This window comes from Atractosteus spatula, chromosome 13 (genome assembly GCF_055471065.1).
Source record: "Atractosteus spatula isolate fAtrSpa1 chromosome 13, fAtrSpa1.hap1, whole genome shotgun sequence".
NCBI lineage: Eukaryota > Metazoa > Chordata > Actinopteri > Semionotiformes > Lepisosteidae > Atractosteus > Atractosteus spatula.
In genome coordinates, this window is record NC_142718.1 from 1,183,403 (window position 1) to 1,202,228 (window position 18,826).

The following is an 18,826-nucleotide window of genomic DNA, read 5'->3' on the forward strand; positions in this document are numbered from 1 at the left end:
CAGTAACAGTGCTGTGGTGTCCAGTGTATCAGTAACAGTACTGTGGTGTCCAGTGTGTCAGTAACAGTGTTGGATCAGTGCTGTGGTGTCCAGTGTGTCAGTAACAGTGCTGTGGTGTCCAGTGTATCAGTAACAGTACTGTGGTGTCCAGTGCGTCAGTAACAGTGTTGGATCAGTGCTGTGGTGACCAGTGTATCAGTAACAGTACTGTGGTGTCCAGTGTGTCAGTAACAGTGTTGGATCAGTGCTGTGGTGTCCAGTGTGTCAGTAACAGTACTGTGGTGTCCAGTGTGTCAGTAACAGTGTTGGATCAGTGCTGTGGTGTCCAGTGCGTCAGTAACAGTACTGTGGTGTCCAGTGCGTCAGTAACAGTGTTGGATCAGTGCTGTGGTGTCCAGTGCGTCAGTAACAGTGTTGTATCAGTGCTGTGGTGTCTGTATCTGCTGACCCTTTTCTGGACTAATTGCAGAGCAATAATATCATTATTTAACATTGCGAAAAAAATTGTCCACCCTCATCAAAAATGAATCACCAGCTTCCTCAGATACTGGTCTATTTCCTGGGTGTGCCAATGGAAACGAAGAGAAGATAAATGGTACAACTCAAGGGCGGCACGGTGCCACAGTGGTCAGCACTGGGGCCCCAGGTTCGATTCCTGGGAGTGCTGTCTGTGTGGAGCCTGCATGTTCTCCCCACATTCACATGGCTTTCCTCTGGGTGCTCCACTTTTCCTCCCAGAGTCCGAAGACATGCTGGAAAAACTGGCCGTGGTGTGAGTGTGTGTCTGTGTGTGTGCCCTGCCTTGTGCCTGTTGCTTTGCCAGGACAGACCCCAGGATAAAGCAGCCGGAAAACGAATGAAAGGAACATATTTATCCCCACCTTTTAAAGGGAAAGCATCTAGCCACACATTGGCGGCAGAAAAGCTGCACAGGTGCACATATTGAATGCAATTAATTAGGACTGGCTTGAACACTGCCTGCTGCTGCTGGCCTGACTGGAAGCGTCCGTGACTGGTGTGGAGCCGCGGGGCTCCTCCTCTCTCTGTCTGGAGAGGCGCTCTCTGCTGAGCGCTGGTACACGGGGGGGGGGAGAGCAGCCCGTTTCCACATCAATAACGCTTCCGTGGAGCGATAACAACAAGCATCTCTGTGCCTCGGTCTGCAGCAGGGAGGAACGCTCGGGGGGGGAGCTGCCCTTCGGGAAGGAGGCGGCGGCAGTGAGGAGGAGTGGGCCGGGCTCCACTGTCGTACCTGGGAGGTTGTGGGTTCAAATCCCAGGGGTGGGGGGCACAGCTGTAGGACTTTAAACCACGGTACCTCACCTCCACGCACAAGCTCCGCTGCATAAATGGGAGCAAGCCGCCAGAGGTTAAACCATCAGCAGGACAAACGGTCAGTGGGCAGGGTAACTGCGGAGAGTGGGCATCGTGAAAACCAGATCACAGAGGCCTGACCCCTGTCTGGCTTGGACTGACCGCCTTCCCCGCCGACGACACTGCCTCTGCAGAGGATCTGGCTAATCAAAGCTCTGCGTGTCTAACGAGGCTCCTCATTGAGCCCCTTCCCGCGCCGTCCGAAGCCCCCTGTGGACCGGAGACCGGAGGAGACAGCTCTGGGGCCTCGCACCCGGCCGGCTCGCAGAGACGCCTGAGGCGAAGGGCTCTCTCGCCAAGCGCCAGCGTCCCGGCGAGGGGCGCTCGTGCACAGGGGGGGCATCAGGAGCAGATATATACTGAACACACTGCACTCCTGGAGTGTGTATATACTGAACACCTGCTGTGTGTATACTGTATACTGTACTGAACACACTGCACTCCTGGAGTGTGTATATACAGAACACCTGCTGTGTGTATACTGTATACTGTACTGAACACACTGCACTCCTGGAGTGTGTATATACGGAACACCTGCTGTGTGTATACTGTACTGAACACACTGCACTCCTGGTGTGTGTATATACTGAACACACTGAACACCTGGAGTAAATACAGCACACACACAGTACACCTGGAGTATATATACTGCACACACGGTACAGGGTACACTGTACACCTGGAGTATATATACTGCACACACTGTACACGGTACACTGTACACCTGCAGGTGTTTCAAGACGGCAGTTAATCCAGCCAGATCTGTGAGGTGTGGCTCACCAAGCGGGCGTGTGGGCCCTGTGCACAGGGGCCTGGAAACTCGGTCCGTGTGCCAGCGACAGGCCCTGTGTGACGGGCCGGGTGTCTCCTCAGCCGAAACACCCTGCGAGAGTCACTTCCACAGCCGCGGAAGGAGTAGAAACGAATATCAGAGAAGGCTTTGAGTGACTTTTTGTTTTGTGCTAAAAACAGACCGTAACTCCCGCCTGCGTGTCAGGCAGGAAGGCCGCTGCGCGCAGGGAACGCGCACAGCAGGGGCACGACGCTCGACGTTTCATCTTAAAGTAAAAGTTCCGTCTCTTCTGTGGCAAGACTCTAACAACACGCCCGCAGATGCGCCCTGCGCGCCTCGGACACGCGCCCGAGTGTCAACGGCAGCGGCGGCGCTCGCTGACGTAAGGCGCGCCCCCGGCCCGGCTGCGGGACCGCGCAGCTCTGCCGAGACGGCCCGCTGCCCGTGTGTGTCCAGCAGGCCACACATAACAACACGAGGGCAGCAGAAAAGCGGGGGGAGCAGCAGCTCTCTAGCTCTGGGGCTGCAAACTCCATTTCTCAAAGCTCCATAACCTGAGGCAGGTTAACAAAACAACACCAGGCAAGAACGGACCCCTATTAATCCTCAGTTACACGCTTAGGAGCACACGTCACTGTTTGCATTCATCAGCAGAGGCTTCATCGTTAGCGTCTGCACTGGGCAGTTTCTAGCAGCGTCCGGTGCTGAGTGCAGGAATCGCGCGTTTATAACACCGAGGCTGGATCTCTCCAGCTCGTTACTCCACGGGCTCCCCAACTCTCTCCTCACCCAGCCGCGACACGTCCAGAGCTCCGCCGCTGGACTCCCAACGCACCCCAGACTCCGGCACTCCCGTCTCTGCACCGGTCCCCTGTGAGGTCACGTGTTCAGTCCAAGGACCCAGCCTCTGAGCAGTCTGACTCCCAACACGCGTTCCTGGGCTCCTCCATGTTCACACTCCCCCCAGCAGGCTCGGCTCGGCTCGGCTCAGGCTGTCATCCTTATGGAATGACCATCCCCCCGACAGCAGGCCAATTCTGAGACTCTCTTCGATTCCGAAACCCACCTTTTGGCAGGGGCCCGTGTCTGGCTGCCCTACTTCCTGTCCTCCTCGGTGTTGATCGTTTATTGTGCTTTTTCCCACGACGTACCGAGTCCTTGACTTCGGAGAGGATGATGAGGATGATGATTACTGCTGTTGTTCATGAACCCGCGGTGCACTGATGCGGCAGGGGCTCTGTGGTGCCACAGGAGGACGACCCGCTTGCTCTGGTCTCGACCCGGGGCCCAGCTCTCTCCCTGATCTGCAGACACGACTGGACAGGCAGGGCCCTCGCCTCGCTGGGCTGTCTCCTGCACTCAATCAGCCTGCCCAGTCGCGCCACCAGGCCCCCGAGGAGCGGGCCCACTCGATACGGCCCCCCGAGCGGCGAGCGTGCGGCTGGTGGGGGGGGGGGGCTGGGGCTCGTCTCGGGCGACGCTCCCCCTCTCGCCCGCGGCTGGAGAGCTGCTCCTCGCTCCTCAGAGGCTCAGCGAGGGAGCTGTCAGCTCTGATCTGCACACAGCACCCATCGCCCTCCCCCTCCCTGCGCCTGGGACAGGAGCACAGAGCTGCGAGAGGAGACCAGGCGTAGCTGCCTGATCCGGGCCAGGTTTCACCAGCGGTTGGGGTGTGCCGGAGCAGTCAAGCACGTTGCCTGACTGTGCATTCGTACAGATGGGTGCGCTCGGGTGACACAACCTGTGTGCTCATTGCTGTTGAATCCATGCAAATCGCACAGAGCCCTGCTGCAGTCCGTGGTTTAAACCACTGTGCTCTGTGCTCTGTCTTCATCTCAGCGTTGTCTGCTGCACGGGTGGACAGCAATGCCACTGAGATACTCAGAGACCCAGTAGAACATTCCATGACTGGGCTGTGTCAGTGTGCTGGACTCCACAGGGACTAGAAGAGTCTAGAGCCTGTGACTGGGTTGTGTCAGTGTGCTGGACTCCACAGGGACTAGAGGAGTCTAGAGCCCTGTGACTGGGCTGTGTCAGTGTGCTGGACTCCACAGAGACTAGAAGAGTCTAGAGCCCTGTGACTGGGCTGTGTCAGTGTGCTGGACTCCACAGAGACTAGAAGAGTCTAGAGCCCTGTGACTGGGCTGTGTCAGTGTGCTAGACTCCACAGGGACTAGAGGAGTCTAGAGCCCTGTGACTGGGCTGTGTCAGTGTGCTGGACTCCACAGGGACTAGAAGAGTCTAGAGCCTGTGACTGGGCTGTGTCAGTGTGCTGGACTCCACAGGGACTAGAAGAGTCTAGAGCCTGTGACTGGGCTGTGTCAGTGTGCTGGACTCCACAGGGACTAGAAGAGTCTAGAGCCTGTGACTGGGCTGTGTCAGTGTGCTGGACTCCACAGGGACTAGAAGAGTCTAGAGCCCTGTGACTGGGCTGTGTCAGTGTGCTGGACTCCACAGGGACTAGAGGAGTCTAGAGCCTGTGACTGGGCTGTGTCAGTGTGCTGGACTCCACAGGGACTAGAGGAGTCTAGAGCCTGTGACTGGGCTGTGTCAGTGTGCTGGACTCCACAGGGACTAGAAGAGTCTAGAGCCCGTGACTGGGCTGTGTCAGTGTGCTGGACTCCACAGGGACTAGAAGAGTCTAGAGCCTGTGACTGGGCTGTGTCAGTGTGTGTCAGTGTGTGCGTGTGTGTTTGTGCGTCTCCACCTCAACAAGCCCCTCAGCATCTCTGTGTGCTGAGCTGCTCCAATAACTGCGCGCGTCATTGACTGCGATGGGAACTCTGTGTCTGTCATCACCGCGCTCCCAGATCGATCCTGTCCCTGCCAGCCACTTTCCATTGACCTGCCCTCCCTGCCTCTCTGTGCCCGGGCACACGGCTGCCCGCCGGCCCCCCCCACACCCCCGGGCCGTCCCGCACTGCGGTGTGCGCACAGAGGTCAGGCCAATAACAGCAGGCCGGCCGCGGCCTGGCCTCTCTCTCCTCTCTGACGGGGCGCGAGCGCTGTGGAGCAGCAGGAGGCAGAGTCTGGCGACACACTGCGGCGGCGCTGTCTCCAGGCTTGCACTGGTTTGCGTCAGAGCCTCACTGTGAGATCGCTCGCTCTCCCTGTCTGCTTCTCCTCCTCTGCCTCTCCCCGCCTCCTCTCTTCCTCCTCGCCCCTCTCATCCCTCTCTCTCTCTCTCTCTCTCCCGCTCTCCGCAGGCGCGCCACGAGCAGGCCAGCTGCCATGCCGATCCCCAATCTTCCGAAATAGACCCTGCCTCCAGCCGAGGCCGACGCCCACCCCCTCGCCACACCTCGCCCAATCACCAGCCGGGACGCCCCGCCAGCCCGCCCCCTCATCCCGCTGAGCGCCAGCCTGATGATCACTAGCGCCATGGGGACGGTGCGCGTCAACAGGTGAGGCCGCACGCCGCCATACAACCTGACCTGACACCCCAGCGTGTCATATAGGGCGCTCTGTGGTCTAGACACCCCAGCGTGTCGTATAGGGCTCTCTGTGGACTAGACACCCCAGCGTGTCATATAGGGCACTCTGTGGTCTAGACACCCCAGCGTGTCGTATAGGGCGCTCTGTGGTCTAGACACCCCAGCGTGTCGTATAGGGCACTCTGTGGTCTAGACACCCCAGCGTGTCATATAGGGCTCTCTCTGGTCTAGACACCCCAGCATGTCGTATAGGGCTCTCTGTGGTCTAGACACCCCAGCGTGTCGTATAGGGTACTCTCTGGTCTAGACACCCCAGCGTGTCGTATAGGGCACTCTGTGGTCTAGACACCCCAGCGTGTCGTATAGGGCTCTCTGTGGTCTAGACACCCCAGCGTGTCGTATAGGACACTCTGTGGTCTAGACACCCCAGCGTGCCGTATAGGGCTCTCTGTGGTCTAGACACCCCAGCGTGTCGTATAGGGCTCTCTGTGGTCTAGACACCCCAGCGTGCCGTATAGGACACTCTGTGGTCTAGACACCCCAGCGTGTCGTATAGGGCTCTCTGTGGTCTAGACACCCCAGCGTGCCGTATAGGGCTCTCTGTGGATCTGCGGATCACTGTGGATGCAGCTGTCCCGGTGAGTCAGGACAGCGAGAGCAGGACTGTTCCTGCTCAGGCTTTATCTCTAAACCCACAGTGACCGCAATCCCTCATCCCTGCCCCGCTGAGAAGGTCATCCCTGGGGGGGGGGGGCTGTGGTGGCAGACGGTCACACCCGCAGCCGGGGGCCCCCTGGGGGCGGAGGCTAGACGGGGGGCAGACAAACAGACTGACCAAACGAGCTGGCGGACGCGACCAGCCTGACCACACAGCACGACACCCCGGACCTGCTGCTCCACAGGGTCCTGTCCCAGGAGCAGGGTGCACTGTGGATCTAGACCAGCATGTCATCGCAGAGCACAGACTCCGCCCCAGCTCCGCTCCATCGCTGTCTCTCTGTCGCCCCTCTCCCAGGTACAGCATCGTGTCGACGGACGAGGACGGCCTCAAGGTTTCCACGCTGGGGCTGCACAACGGGGGAGGGGGAGGCGGTCTCCACAGCAACAGCAGCATCAGCATCAGCCACCACCTCTCAGGAGCAGGAGGAGGAGGGGGGGGAGGAGGAGGAGGAGGGGGCGGGGGAGGAGGAGGAGGGATGGGGGTCCACAGCGGGCAGGGAGGAAGCAAGGTGTCGACGATGGGGCCGGGGCGCCTGCGCAGCCGCTTCGTGAAGAAGAACGGCCAGTGCAATGTGGTCTTCACCAACATGCAGGACAAGCCCCGCCGCTACCTCGCCGACATCTTCACCACCTGCGTGGACATCCGCTGGCGCTACATGCTGGCCATCTTCTCCGCTGCCTTCCTGGCCTCCTGGCTGCTGTTCGGACTCGTGTTCTGGGGCGTGGCGCTGGCCCACGGCGACCTGGACCTGGGCCGGGGGCTGGGCTCGCACCTGGGGGGCGGGCCCGGAGGCGGCAGGAAGGAGGAGGAGGAGGAGTGGAAGCCCTGCATCCTGCACGTGCACAGCTTCGTGGGGGCCTTCCTCTTCTCCATCGAGACCCAGACCACCATCGGCTACGGCTTCCGCTGCGTGACCGAGGAGTGCCCGGTCGCCGTGGCCACGGTGGTGGTCCAGTCCATCGTGGGCTGCATCATCGACTCCTTCATGATCGGCACCATCATGGCCAAGATGGCCCGGCCCAAGAAGCGGGCGCAGACGCTGCTCTTCTCCCACCACGCGGTCGTCGCCCTGCGTGACGGGAAGCTGTGCCTGATGTGGCGGGTGGGCAACCTCCGCAAGAGCCACATCGTGGAGGCCCACGTGCGCGCCCAGCTGATCAAGCCCTACATGACGGCCGAGGGGGAGTACCTGCCCCTGGAGCAGACGGACCTGAACGTGGGCTACGACGCCGGGCTGGACCGCCTCTTCCTCGTCTCCCCGCTGGTGATCGTCCATGAGATCGACGAGCAGAGCCCGCTGTACGGCCTGAGCAAGGAGGACCTGGAGACAGAGGACTTCGAGATCGTGGTCATCCTGGAGGGCATGGTGGAGGCCACGGCGATGACCACGCAGGCCCGCAGCTCCTACCTGGCCCGCGAGATCCTGTGGGGCCACCGGTTCGAGCCGGTGGTCTTCGAAGACAAGCACCGCTACCAGGTGGACTACTCCCGCTTCCACAAGACCTACGAGGTGCCCTCCACCCCGCAGTGCAGTGCCCGCGAGCTCAGCGACGCCTCCTTCAAGATGACCAGCCCCTCCCTGTCGCTGCCCCCGCCCAGCCCCCCGCCCGCCATGCTGCCCCTGCCCACCAGCGCCTTCTGCTACGAGAACGAGGTGGCGCTGCGCTGCCGGGAGGAGGAGGAGGAAGAGGAGGAGCGGGGGAGGGAGATGGAGGAGCTGAGGGACAGGACGGGCGATTTCCGCGACCCGGACGATGTCCTCAGAGTCCTGGACGTGGAGAGCCGCCTGGAGTTCGACCGGCTGCAGGCCGCCATTCCACTGGACCCGCTGTCCTTCAGGAGAGAGTCAGAGATATGAGGCAGACTGGGAGGGGGGGGGCACAACCTCCCCCAACTCCAACCCCCCCTGGACATCCCAGATCCAACCTACGCCCTCTTCGCTGGGACGGGTTTGCTTGTTGACCGTTACCCTTCCCCGAAAGACACGCCTTCCCTCCCACCGCCGACCTCCGCTTGTTCACGCCCACGGCTCGCGGTCGGGAAGGCGCATGGGGTCGCACCCCCCATTCCCGCCACTCCCTCCATGGGCAGGAGGGTCTGAAACCTGGAGCGCGGCGGGCACGCGGACGTCGGCCAGGGACGGGGGGTGAGCACGGCCGGCTGTGGACTCCTGGGAGGGGCAGGGAGGCTGAAGTACAGTGCTGGCCCCCTGCCGGGTTTGAGCCGGCAGGAGAGGATCAGCCGAAACCTCCCCCTCGGCCAGCGGTACGCCGACAGCCCGGGGCGTCCGGTCCCGCCATCATGGCTACCGTCCCCAGCTGCCCTCTTCCCTCCTCGCCAGTGGGGCTCCGGGACAGGGCAGGGCTCTCACGCTCCCGCGATAATCACACGGATTGCGCCCGTCCACCGGGAGACAAGCCTCCCCGCAAGGGGACCTCGACCCCGGAGGAAAAGGGTCCTTTGGGCGACGCGGACAATGCCACGGTAATCCGCAAGCTGGCTTCCCTCCCCTTTCCTTCCCCCTTCTGTTTTGATTTCTGCTTCGGACCGCCGACTCGCTGCGCTGCAAGGCTGCAGGGACCCTGCCGCTGTGGCTCCGGCGGGGGGGGCGTCGCAGGGGACGCCCAGATCGGGGGAACTCCCGAGGGATTCCCGAGGGAGCGGTCACGCGGAGGAATCACCTTCGGTTTCTTCCGGATCACTGGGAAACCTCACTGTCTTCTTCCGCTTCTCCACCACGAGACCGGAACCCCACTCCACTCCAGTCCACTCCAGTCCACTCCACGACAGACTTCCAGTTCTCCTTTTTGTTGTTGCTCTGCAGACTTTTAATTTTACTTCTCTTAACAGGCGTTTCGTTATTTTCCAAGGAGGACAATTTAAAAAAAGACTTTGCTTTTCCGAAGGCGCCCGCCCCGATCTGGGGCCCTCTGTCCGACTCGATGCGCTGGATCGTACCCGATCAGATCCGCTGTGTCCCCTGCTCCGGATCCGCAGTCTGATGCTCTGTGTTTGGCGCGGGAGGCGCAGGTTTCTGGACCAGGGATCCGGGCTCGGGCCGCAGGGAGGTGTGGAGGCGAGGCCGGAGACCTGGGGGGGGAATTCGTATCGGCTCATCCCCTTGCATGCTCTCGATTCCTGTCCGGACTTTTGGGATTACGAAAGAACGCTCTTCTGTTTCCGTTCAGGTTAACCTTTTATTTTCGTTTGTTTTTTTTTTTCCCGATTTGAAAACGCAACTTGTTCTTGAACTTGTTTCTACACTGTATGAACTGCACATGAGGCTAAAAGAAAAAAAAAAACATGAAGCCGGTGTTTGTTGCTTAGCATGACCTGCACAGTAAACTTTGTACCTATTTTTGTTTTTTAAAAAAAAGATGCAGTTATTTCTCCGTTCCTAAATTCCCACCTGGGTAGCTCGCACGATAGAATTTCCGGCAACTCGGCCCATTTCCTGGTGTAGCTGTGGCCACACCCTCCCTCACCTGATCTCCAATCACAGTCCTGCGGCTTTGAGAGTCGGCCTTAAAAGGAAATGGGGGGGCGTGTCCTCTTCTCAGGTTAGGTCTCTGATGAATGCAATGGAGTCACCCGGGGCTCAGCTGGAATGCACTGAGGTTGTCCAGGACCAGAGTGGAGACCCCTGTCCAGGCAGTCACCGGAGACGAAAAGGACAGGGACCCACCCAGGACAGCGCTGAAGCTCATCTCATGGCCATAACCAGCCAGGGCTCTTCAAGGCTGTCATAGAAGATAAGAGTCAGACAGGAGGAGCTTCGACTAGGCAATCCAGAGAGAGACTCCCATTGCCCAGCAGGCTGATCCGTTTCAGGTTTTACAGCACAGCCCCACGCAGGGAGGCCAACGTCAGCCGCCCAACATCTCGCATGGGTTTGCCTCCAACCTGTCAGATCATCCTGCCTCTGTCTCCCAGAGTCCCCTCCCTGGCCTCCTGTCCTCTCCCAGGCTCCTCCAGGGCTCCTGTCTGATCGCAGTCGCTGCACAGAGAGAGGCTGCACTCCCACAGACCTGACAAATGAGAAATCAAAGACAGTGTCAGGCTGAAAACGCAGACGAGCAAACAGAGCAATCCGAGAGGAACAGAATCTTCTAAGGCAAACCATATATACACTCTTTGTTTCTTTGGAGATTCATTAGAGGTTGTTTTATTAAAGTTCACTAAAGGTGTTTCAGGACATTTTACTGTACTATCCTCTGACCATGTTGATAGATGCACATGCGCTCACGTGCACACACACACACGCGCACGCACACACACACACGAGCGCGTTCACATACACAAGCACACACACATATACACACACACGCACACACACACAGCACGGTGAAGTTCCAAGAGCTCGGTGACACAGCGAGTGGGAGAGCTGATGCAATCTGTGCTCACTTTAAACACACAAGTGTCTTGTCAACAGCTCTGCGCCGACAGGAGCGGCTCTCTTCAGCGCACTGACACAGCGGGCCGGGCCGGGCCGGGCCAGGCTGGCCAGAACCGGGCCAGGCTGGCAGGGGGGGTGCTTAGCTCATCAGCTGTTGCATAATCCCAGTGCCATGGGGCTGCAGCCAGACCCCCCCGGCACCGTGTTATTGATCGTCACTGCTGAGCACTGCACTGTCAACCCACACATGCCCTGGGATTCCCAGACTCACGTATTTCCACCAAACTGGGTTTTAAAAAAAAATAAGGCTTTAATCATCTCCCTTCGTGCGTTACCAAGACTTGGACAAGTGGTTCTATTTCTGCAGGCACTGACGTGCACTGATGGACAGACTGTACATCGGCAGAATGAAACTTGTGTAATACAGCAGGGGGAGGCTGAGTTTCCACACAGATCGGAACAGATTTCTCTCTTCTCAGAAAGTCCTGTTCCCTCCCAGGATGCTCTCTGCCTGTCCTTTCGCTCGTCCTCTTCATTCCCCCTTCTCTTCCTGTCTTCCCCATTCCGAACCTGTCCCGGACTCTTCCAGCGGCCCGTCGCCACCACTGTCCTCCCCTGGCGATCTGCCCCTGACCTTGACTGTTTCCTGCTCCAGCTGGTGCCCAGGCTCCATTCCAAGTGTCCACTAGGTGTCCTCTTCTGCGTCAGTGATGGAGTCAAGGATAGATGGAAGCTGGTGATGTCCGACGTTCTCAATGGCTCTGTGTTCTTGAAGGCTCTGTGTCGGAGGCATGGTCTTGAAGCCTCTGTGTAGGAGGCATGTTCTTCAAGGCTCTGTGTCTGAGGCGTGTTCTTGATGGCTCTGTGTTCTCGATGACTCTGTGTCAGAGGCGTGTTCTCGAAGGCTCTATGTCGGAGGCGTGTTCTAGATGACTCTGTATCGGAGGTGTGTTCTCAATGGCTCTGTGTCGGAGGCGTGTTCTTGAAGGCTCTGTGTTCTTGATGGCTCTGTGTCAGAAGCGTGTTCTCAATGACTCTGTGTCGGAGGCGTGTTCTCGAAGGTTCTGTGTCAGAGGTGTGTTCTCGAAGGCTCTGTGTCGGAGGCGTGTTCTCGAAGGCTCTGTGTCGGAGGCATGTTCATGATGGCTCTGTGTTGGAGGCGTGTTCTTGATGGCTCTGTGTTCTCAAAGGCTCTGTGTCGGAGGCGTGTTCTCAAAGGCTCTATGTCGGAGGCGTGTTCTAGATGACTCTGTATCGGAGGTGTGTTCTCAACGGCTCTGTGTCGGAGGTGTGTTCTCAACGGCTCTGTGTCGGAGGCGTGTTCTTGAAGGCTCTGTGTCGGAGGCGTGTTCTTGATGGCTCTGTGTTCTTGATGGCTCTGTGTCAGAAGCGTGTTCTCGATGACTCTGTGTCGGAGGCGTGTTCTCGAAGACTCTGCGTCAGAGGTGTGTTCTCGAAGGCTCTGTGTCAGAGGCGTGTTCTCGAAGGCTCTGTGTCGGAGGCGTGTTCTTGATGGCTCTGTGTTCTCGAAGGCTCTGTGTCGGAGGCGTGTTCTCGAAGGCTCTGTGTCGGAGGCATGTTCATGATGCTCTGTGTTGGAGGTGTGTTCTTGATGGCTCTGTGTTCTCAAAGGCTCTGTGTCGGAGGCGTGTTCTCAAAGGCTCTGCGTCATGCATTAGCACTAGAGAAGCAGCAAGCACATTCTTGAGGAGCTTGTGTCTTGTAAGGAGCTCGTTGTCAGACGCTCTGCGTGTTCTTCTGGGGAGGAGGAGGAGAATCAGGCCTCCTTCCTCTACTTCAGGTCAGCCTCACGGCTGAGGCTGTGGACACAGCTGGGGAGCTGGTGGGCAGAAGGACAGGAACTGGCAGACCTGTAACTCTCTCTGCAGTCAGGACAGGCCAGACAGAGCCCCCACAACCCCATCCTCACCCCTATTCCGAATCGTGCCATAAACCAGTGTCTCATGCTTCTTTTCACACCCTGTTGGGGTACCTCTTCAGTACAAGGTCCTCGGGATTGTTTGATATCCGGGCGAAGTCCACACCCTCAGAGCCTTACCCCCCAGAAGCAACTGCACCCCTGAAAAAGGCCGACTATAAATCAGAGTGATCGGGTATCGATCAGTGCTCTGATCACTGATCTCGTTCCAGCTGAGCTCCTCCTGCTTCACTGCCACCTGAACCGAAACCAATACGATTTTTAAACTGCATCTTTTGGAGCCTGAAACGCTACAGAGCTGTGATTGAAGGAGACCTGGGGTACACCAGGATACTCCAGGAGGGGGTTCGACCCCACAACAGCAGCGAACAGCGAAGGCTGTGTCTCTGTGATCAGGCTCGGGTACGAGCCCCAGGCACAGGGCTCACCTGTCTGTGTGAGAGAGGGCTTGCGAGTCCCTTTCTCTGGTGAACCTTCCCGCTGCACAGCTGTTCCAGCCAGGCCAGGTTTTCCGACGAGCTGCGGGCTCTTGCATGCCAGGGGCGAACCCATCTGAACTGAAGCCGCACAGGTCTAAGACAACTGCTCCATGAACGCAGTAGCACAGTCTGGGGGTCGGCAGGGAGGAAGACCTCTGGGCACTGGGACACTAGTAGGCAGTCCGAGCAGGGAGCTGTGTCGGCAGGCCTGGGCAGAGGAACGAGTCAAGCCTGGAAAGAGGCTGTGCAGCCTAAGAAGCATCGAACAAACCTTCAGGGGTCCCTGTGCAGCCCTGTAGGTAGCTGCTATGGAAGGGTCCAGGGCTGTAAAGGGGGGGAATTCAATGAGACGGACTTTGTCTCTCCCGTTCCAGATGTCCCAGATGCGGAACTCCCAACACTCACAGATGGTTTATACTGTGGCGCGGGGTTAGGTACCAGTACACAAGGAGACACACCTGGCATTCCAGTCCACCGCAGGACTTCGATCCAAATGAATCTCTAATTACCCCATCAAGCCCGAGCTGGGCGTGGAGAGGAGCCCTGGACCGCAGCCTGGCTGCTCCTGGTTTGTTTGTTTTTTTTTAACAAATGAATTACTTTGTTGTTCTCGTTGTTTTTGTTTTTGTTTGGTTTGGTTTTTAGAGGAACTGACCTTCGACCCTGGCTAAGTCTTCCTGCTTCATTCAGATGTACAGCTGTAAATTAAACATCACGGTACAACAACACAGGAGCGAATAAGGAAAACAATCTCTGAAAAGCACTTTATTCAATGTCTAGAAACTCTGTTGTAACATATTTAAATAAAGATATATTGTTAATTTTTCTACCACTCTCTGTGATTTCTGGCTTTCCTGAGAGAAGCCCCCTGGCTCATTGCTGTGACTGGAGGGGCTCGGTTTCCCCTCTGTCCTCTGTGAATTTTGGGTGAGAGTCTGCAATAATAATAATTTCTTACACTTATATAGTGCTTTTCTGGACACTCCACTCAAAGCCCTGTACAGGTAATGGAGATCTCCTCCACCCCCGCCAGTGGTTACACCCCTACTCTTGTCGAGATACACCCTGGGATTGTTATTGACCTCAAAGAGTCAGGACCTCGGTTTTACGTCTCATCCGAAGGACAGCGCCTGTTTACAGTACAGGGTCCCTGTCACTAAACTGGGGTATTCAGACCCCCACAGACCGCAGGGTGAGCGCCCCCTACTGGCCCCACTAACACCTCTCCCAGCAGCAGCCTCAGTTGTTCCCAGGAGTCTCCCCTCCAGGTGCTGGCCAGGCTCACACTGCTGGGCTCCAGTGGGGCTGCCAGCTGGGAGCTGCAGGGTGACAGGACTGCTGGCTAAATGTGCTGCTCTGTCCCTGTGTGAGCTGCGCTATTAAGGGGCACAGAGAGAGCTCAGCTGTGGCCTCGCTGGGCCCTAGCGGCCCCCCACGCGCCCGCAGGGCAAGGTCGGAGGTCAGAGCTCCGAGCTCCGGAGGCGCTGGCCCATTCCTGGGCTGGGGCCTCGGAGCTGAAGGGCCACTCTGAGCCGGGACCTGCGGGGATGGTGATAGCGTACACTCCGTCTGGGGCCCCTGGAAGAGGAACAACACCAGTATCCCAAAGATCGGAATCGATCTGCGCACCCCAGGAGGGAAAAGCCTCTGACAGGAGGCGGAAGTAGGGTGGTGGAAGGTACCCACCTCGACGATGCACCCCGAAATAATCTGGGGCGAGGAGTGAGAGAGACGGGGGGGGCACGTGGCAGCAGAGGTCATGACCCCGGGCTCTGTGAAGAGGGATCCGTCTCCCTGGCTGGACAGCGGCCTGGGGTCACCGGGGGAGGGGGGCGCTGGAGCATCGGAAAGGGAGGGGCAGACGAAGGCAGGAAATCTGGGAAAGGACCGGGAAAGAGGGAAGACGGGGTTCGGAGTGACTTCCCTTAATTTCAGCCCACTGGGTTTACAACACAAACGCAGATAAAGAGACGTTAGAAAGACTGTGGGTTTCAGACGCTGCACAGATCCCAGAGTGCCTCAGATCAGCCACCCGCAGACTGGTGCCGTAACACCTCGCTGCTGTGCTGTCAGCGCGGCGCGAGCTGACACAGAGAAGGCAGGCTAATTACAGGGCAGAAGTAATTACAGGGTTTCAGATCATTACAGCCAGCTGCCAGCTGTACCGAGGCTGTAGCAGAGAGGGGAAGGGAGGGAGACGGAGGGGCTGAGTGTACTCGGGTTCAGCTGAGTTTGTACCACACAGAGGACAGGGGCACAGACAGAGACTGCCTCTGAGCACAGAGGGTGGACGCTGCCCGAAATATCACTGCCCCTCTTCCTAAGTTAGCCCTGGTTTAGAGAGACTGGACAGTCCACAGACACACTGACCCTCCAGGAGCAGGACTGGACAGCACTGGTGTAGAGAGACTGGACAGCCCACAGACACACTGACCCTCCAGGACCAGGACTGGACAGCCCTAGCATAGCTGAGATAGCACAGCATGTGTGTGTGATCATGGTTGCGTGTGCGTGCACAGGGGGCAGAGGTTATCGATACAGAGTCCATTTAGACTTTCATGCAGCTCGGGGTACTAACACACACCCTGACAGAAAAACACTTTATATAATAAGCAGATACCCTGGAGCCCTGACAGGCGGTGGGTTGTGGCCAATGAGAAAAAAGTTGGGCCAAATGACAATGGTTCCGCCCTCCACTGTAGGGCTTTTGTGAGAGAGTCAGAGGGGGAGAGGAGAGGGACAGGAGTCAGAGGGGGAGAGGAGAGGGACAGGAGTCAGGGGGAGAGAGGAGAGGGACAGGAGTCAGGGGGAGAGAGGAGAGGGACAGGAGTCAGGGGGAGAGAGAGGAGAGGGACAGGAGTCAGGGGGAAAGAGGAGAGGGACAGGAATCAGAGGGAGAGAGGAGAGGGACAGGAGTCAGGGGGAGAGAGGAGAGGGACAGGAGTCAGAGGAGAGAGGGGGACAGGAGTCAGGGGGAGAGGAGAGAGACAGGAGTCAGAGGAGAGAGGGGGACAGCACAGACAGTAAGAGAAGGTGGGGTGCAGAGGAACGGGGGTGCTGACAGTCCAGTGAGCTGCTCGGCGCTGTGTCAGCCCAGCCCCATCAGCCCCAATCACACAGGGCTCTTTCAGAGAGGCAGCCATGCATGAACACAGCAGCCAGCCAGAGCCAGAGACTGCACAACACAAGCCCGTCCCCAGTCTCACACACACACAGACACTACACACACACTGCCCACCTGGTGCACACAGACACTGTAAACACACTGTATACACACTGCACACATGGTGCACACAGTATATATCTGTGTATTTCACATCCTCAGGCACCGTCTACACATACTAAACATCACTCAGCTCTACCCACTGTCCCACACTGCCTCCCTCTCTCTCAGCTCTACCCACTGGCCCACACTGCCTCCCTCTCTCTCTCAGCTCTACCCACTGTCCCACACTGCCTCCCTCTCTCTCAGCTCTACCCACTGGCCCACACTGCCTCCCTCTCTCTCTCAGCTCTACCCACTGGCCCACACTGCCTCCCTCTCTCTCAGCTCTACCCACTGTCCCACACTGCCTCTCTCTCTCTCTCAGCTCTACCCACTGTCCCACACTGCCTCTCTCTCTCTCTCAGCTCTACCCACTGTCCCACACTGCCTCCCTCTCTCTCAGCTCTACCCACTGGCCCACACTGCCTCTCTCTCTCAGCTCTACCCACTGTCCCACACTGCCTCCCTCTCTCTCTCAGCTCTACCCACTGTCCCACACTGCCTCTCTCTCAGCTCTACCCACTGTCCCACACTGCCTCTCTCTCTCAGCTCTACCCACTGTCCCACACTGCCTCTCTCTCTCTCAGCTCTACCCACTGTCCCACACTGCCTCTCTCTCTCAGCTCTACCCACTGTCCCACACTGCCTCTCTCTCTCTCTCAGCTCTACCCACTGTCCCACACTGCCTCCCTCTCTCTCTCAGCTCTACCCACTGTCCCACACTGCCTCTCTCTCTCAGCTCTACCCACTGTCCCACACTGCCTCTCTCTCTCTCAGCTCTACCCCCTGTCCCACACTGCCTCCCTCTCTCTCAGCTCTACCCACTGGCCCACACTGCCTCCCTCTCTCTCTCAGCTCTACCCACTGTCCCACACTGCCTCTCTCTCTCTCTCAGCTCTACCCACTGTCCCACACTGCCTCCCTCTCTCTCAGCTCTACCCACTGTCCCACACTGCCTCCCTCTCTCTCTCAGCTCTACCCACTGTCCCACACTGCCTCCCTCTCTCTCTCAGCTCTACCCACTGTCCCACACTGCCTCCCTCTCAAGGCCTCAGATCAGGAGGCCACATCCCCTCTCTCCCTCACAGCCCGCTGTAGCTCCGTTGGCGCAGGAAGCACTTCGGCTCCAGTATGCGAGCGGGCCTCGAGTGAAGGTCACGATGGCGGCTGTTCCCAGGTAAGTGGCAGGGGGGCCTTCGATGTCCAAACCCGTGACAGCAGTGACAGCCGACCCAGCCCAGTGCCCCTCCGCCGCCCCCCACTGGACAGACAGCTGCACCGCGCCACAGGCCAGCGGGCGGACAGGTGGCGAGGGTACTTCACACCTCAGGGAGCGGAGACGAGGACTGCTAACGAGGCCAGAGAGGGGAGGGGAGGGAGAGAGGGAGACACCGCGGCACGCACGCACACGCCAGGCCGGGAGGGAGAGGAGAGGAAGGAGAGGGGGAGAGGGCACTGCCTTCTCCGGGCGAATGACCTGCAAACGTGTCGTGGGGATCGTCGCCGTCTCTCGCAAGTGTTTTGTTGTGTTTTGCTCTCATTTTCTTGGTCTCTTATTACCATTTTGGCTCCCAGCTCTGCGTGACTTCAAAACTGCAATAAACACCACAAAAACAGAAATCCCACACATACCATCTCGGAAATCCCCAGGCGAAAAACGATCTGGACTCAAATTCCTGAAGACTCTGGACGAGCCAAAAGCACAAAAAAAAAAGATACATCCGTAGTCGGCGGTGACGGGGAGCTGTACCTCCCCCGAACACTAGATGGCGATATTACCTGTTGCATTGCGCTCTGGCGCAGAGACGTGTCGCGGAAGCGCAAGAGCTTGGGCGCCCTCTTGTGGCAGATACGCGTTACGGACGTGACAATTAACTCCGGATGCGGCTCGCAAAGGAATGGCCGACAGATGCAGAAAAAGAAATGGCAACATTAACACGAATCAGTGATGTCACAAAATATCAGTCAGCCAATCAGAGAGTGCGCACGCCACACGCTACAGATCAAGCCGCCGTCGGTGTTCGTCAGTTACTCCACCCGTGTGTGTTTCCTCGCGTGTCCCTGAGTCACTCCGGTATCGGTGACTGACACCAGAGTGTCGCTCAGAGCGCGGGCTAGTGTGTCAATCCGTGGACTAGAGAGTCTTTCAGTCAGTGTGTCAGCAGTGTGTTAAACTCTCAGTGTGTCCAGCGGGCACTGTCAGTGCTTCACTCAGTGTGTCGGAGTGTCTGTCACTGACTGCGTGTCACTCAGTGTGTCAGAGTGTCTGTCTCTGACTGCGTGTCACTCAGTGTGTCAGAGTGTCTGTCTCTGACTGTGTGTCAGAGTGTCTGTCTCTGACTGCGTGTCACTCAGTGTGTCAGAGTGTCTGTCTCTGACTGCGTGTCACTCAGTGTGTCAGAGTGTCTCTGACTGCATGTCACTC

General features: G+C 58.1%; 1 protein-coding gene across 1 annotated transcript; it reads left to right on the forward strand.

The window, feature by feature from the left end:
- Nucleotides 1-6,782: 6,782 nt before the first annotated feature.
- kcnj4 (potassium inwardly rectifying channel subfamily J member 4) lies at nt 6,783-13,963 on the forward strand. Its single transcript, XM_088930915.1, has one exon. It carries the CDS (start codon nt 6,798-6,800, stop codon nt 8,178-8,180), a length of 1,383 nt encoding a protein of 460 aa, XP_088787041.1. The 5' UTR covers nt 6,783-6,797; the 3' UTR covers nt 8,181-13,963.
- The last annotated feature ends 4,863 nt before the right edge of the window (nt 13,964-18,826 follow it).

Bases quoted from the DNA above. Each gene is read 5' to 3' on its own strand.
- kcnj4 (XM_088930915.1), top strand. From the start codon at position 6,798: ATGGGGGTCCACAGCGGGCAGGGAGGAAGCAAGGTGTCGACGATGGGG.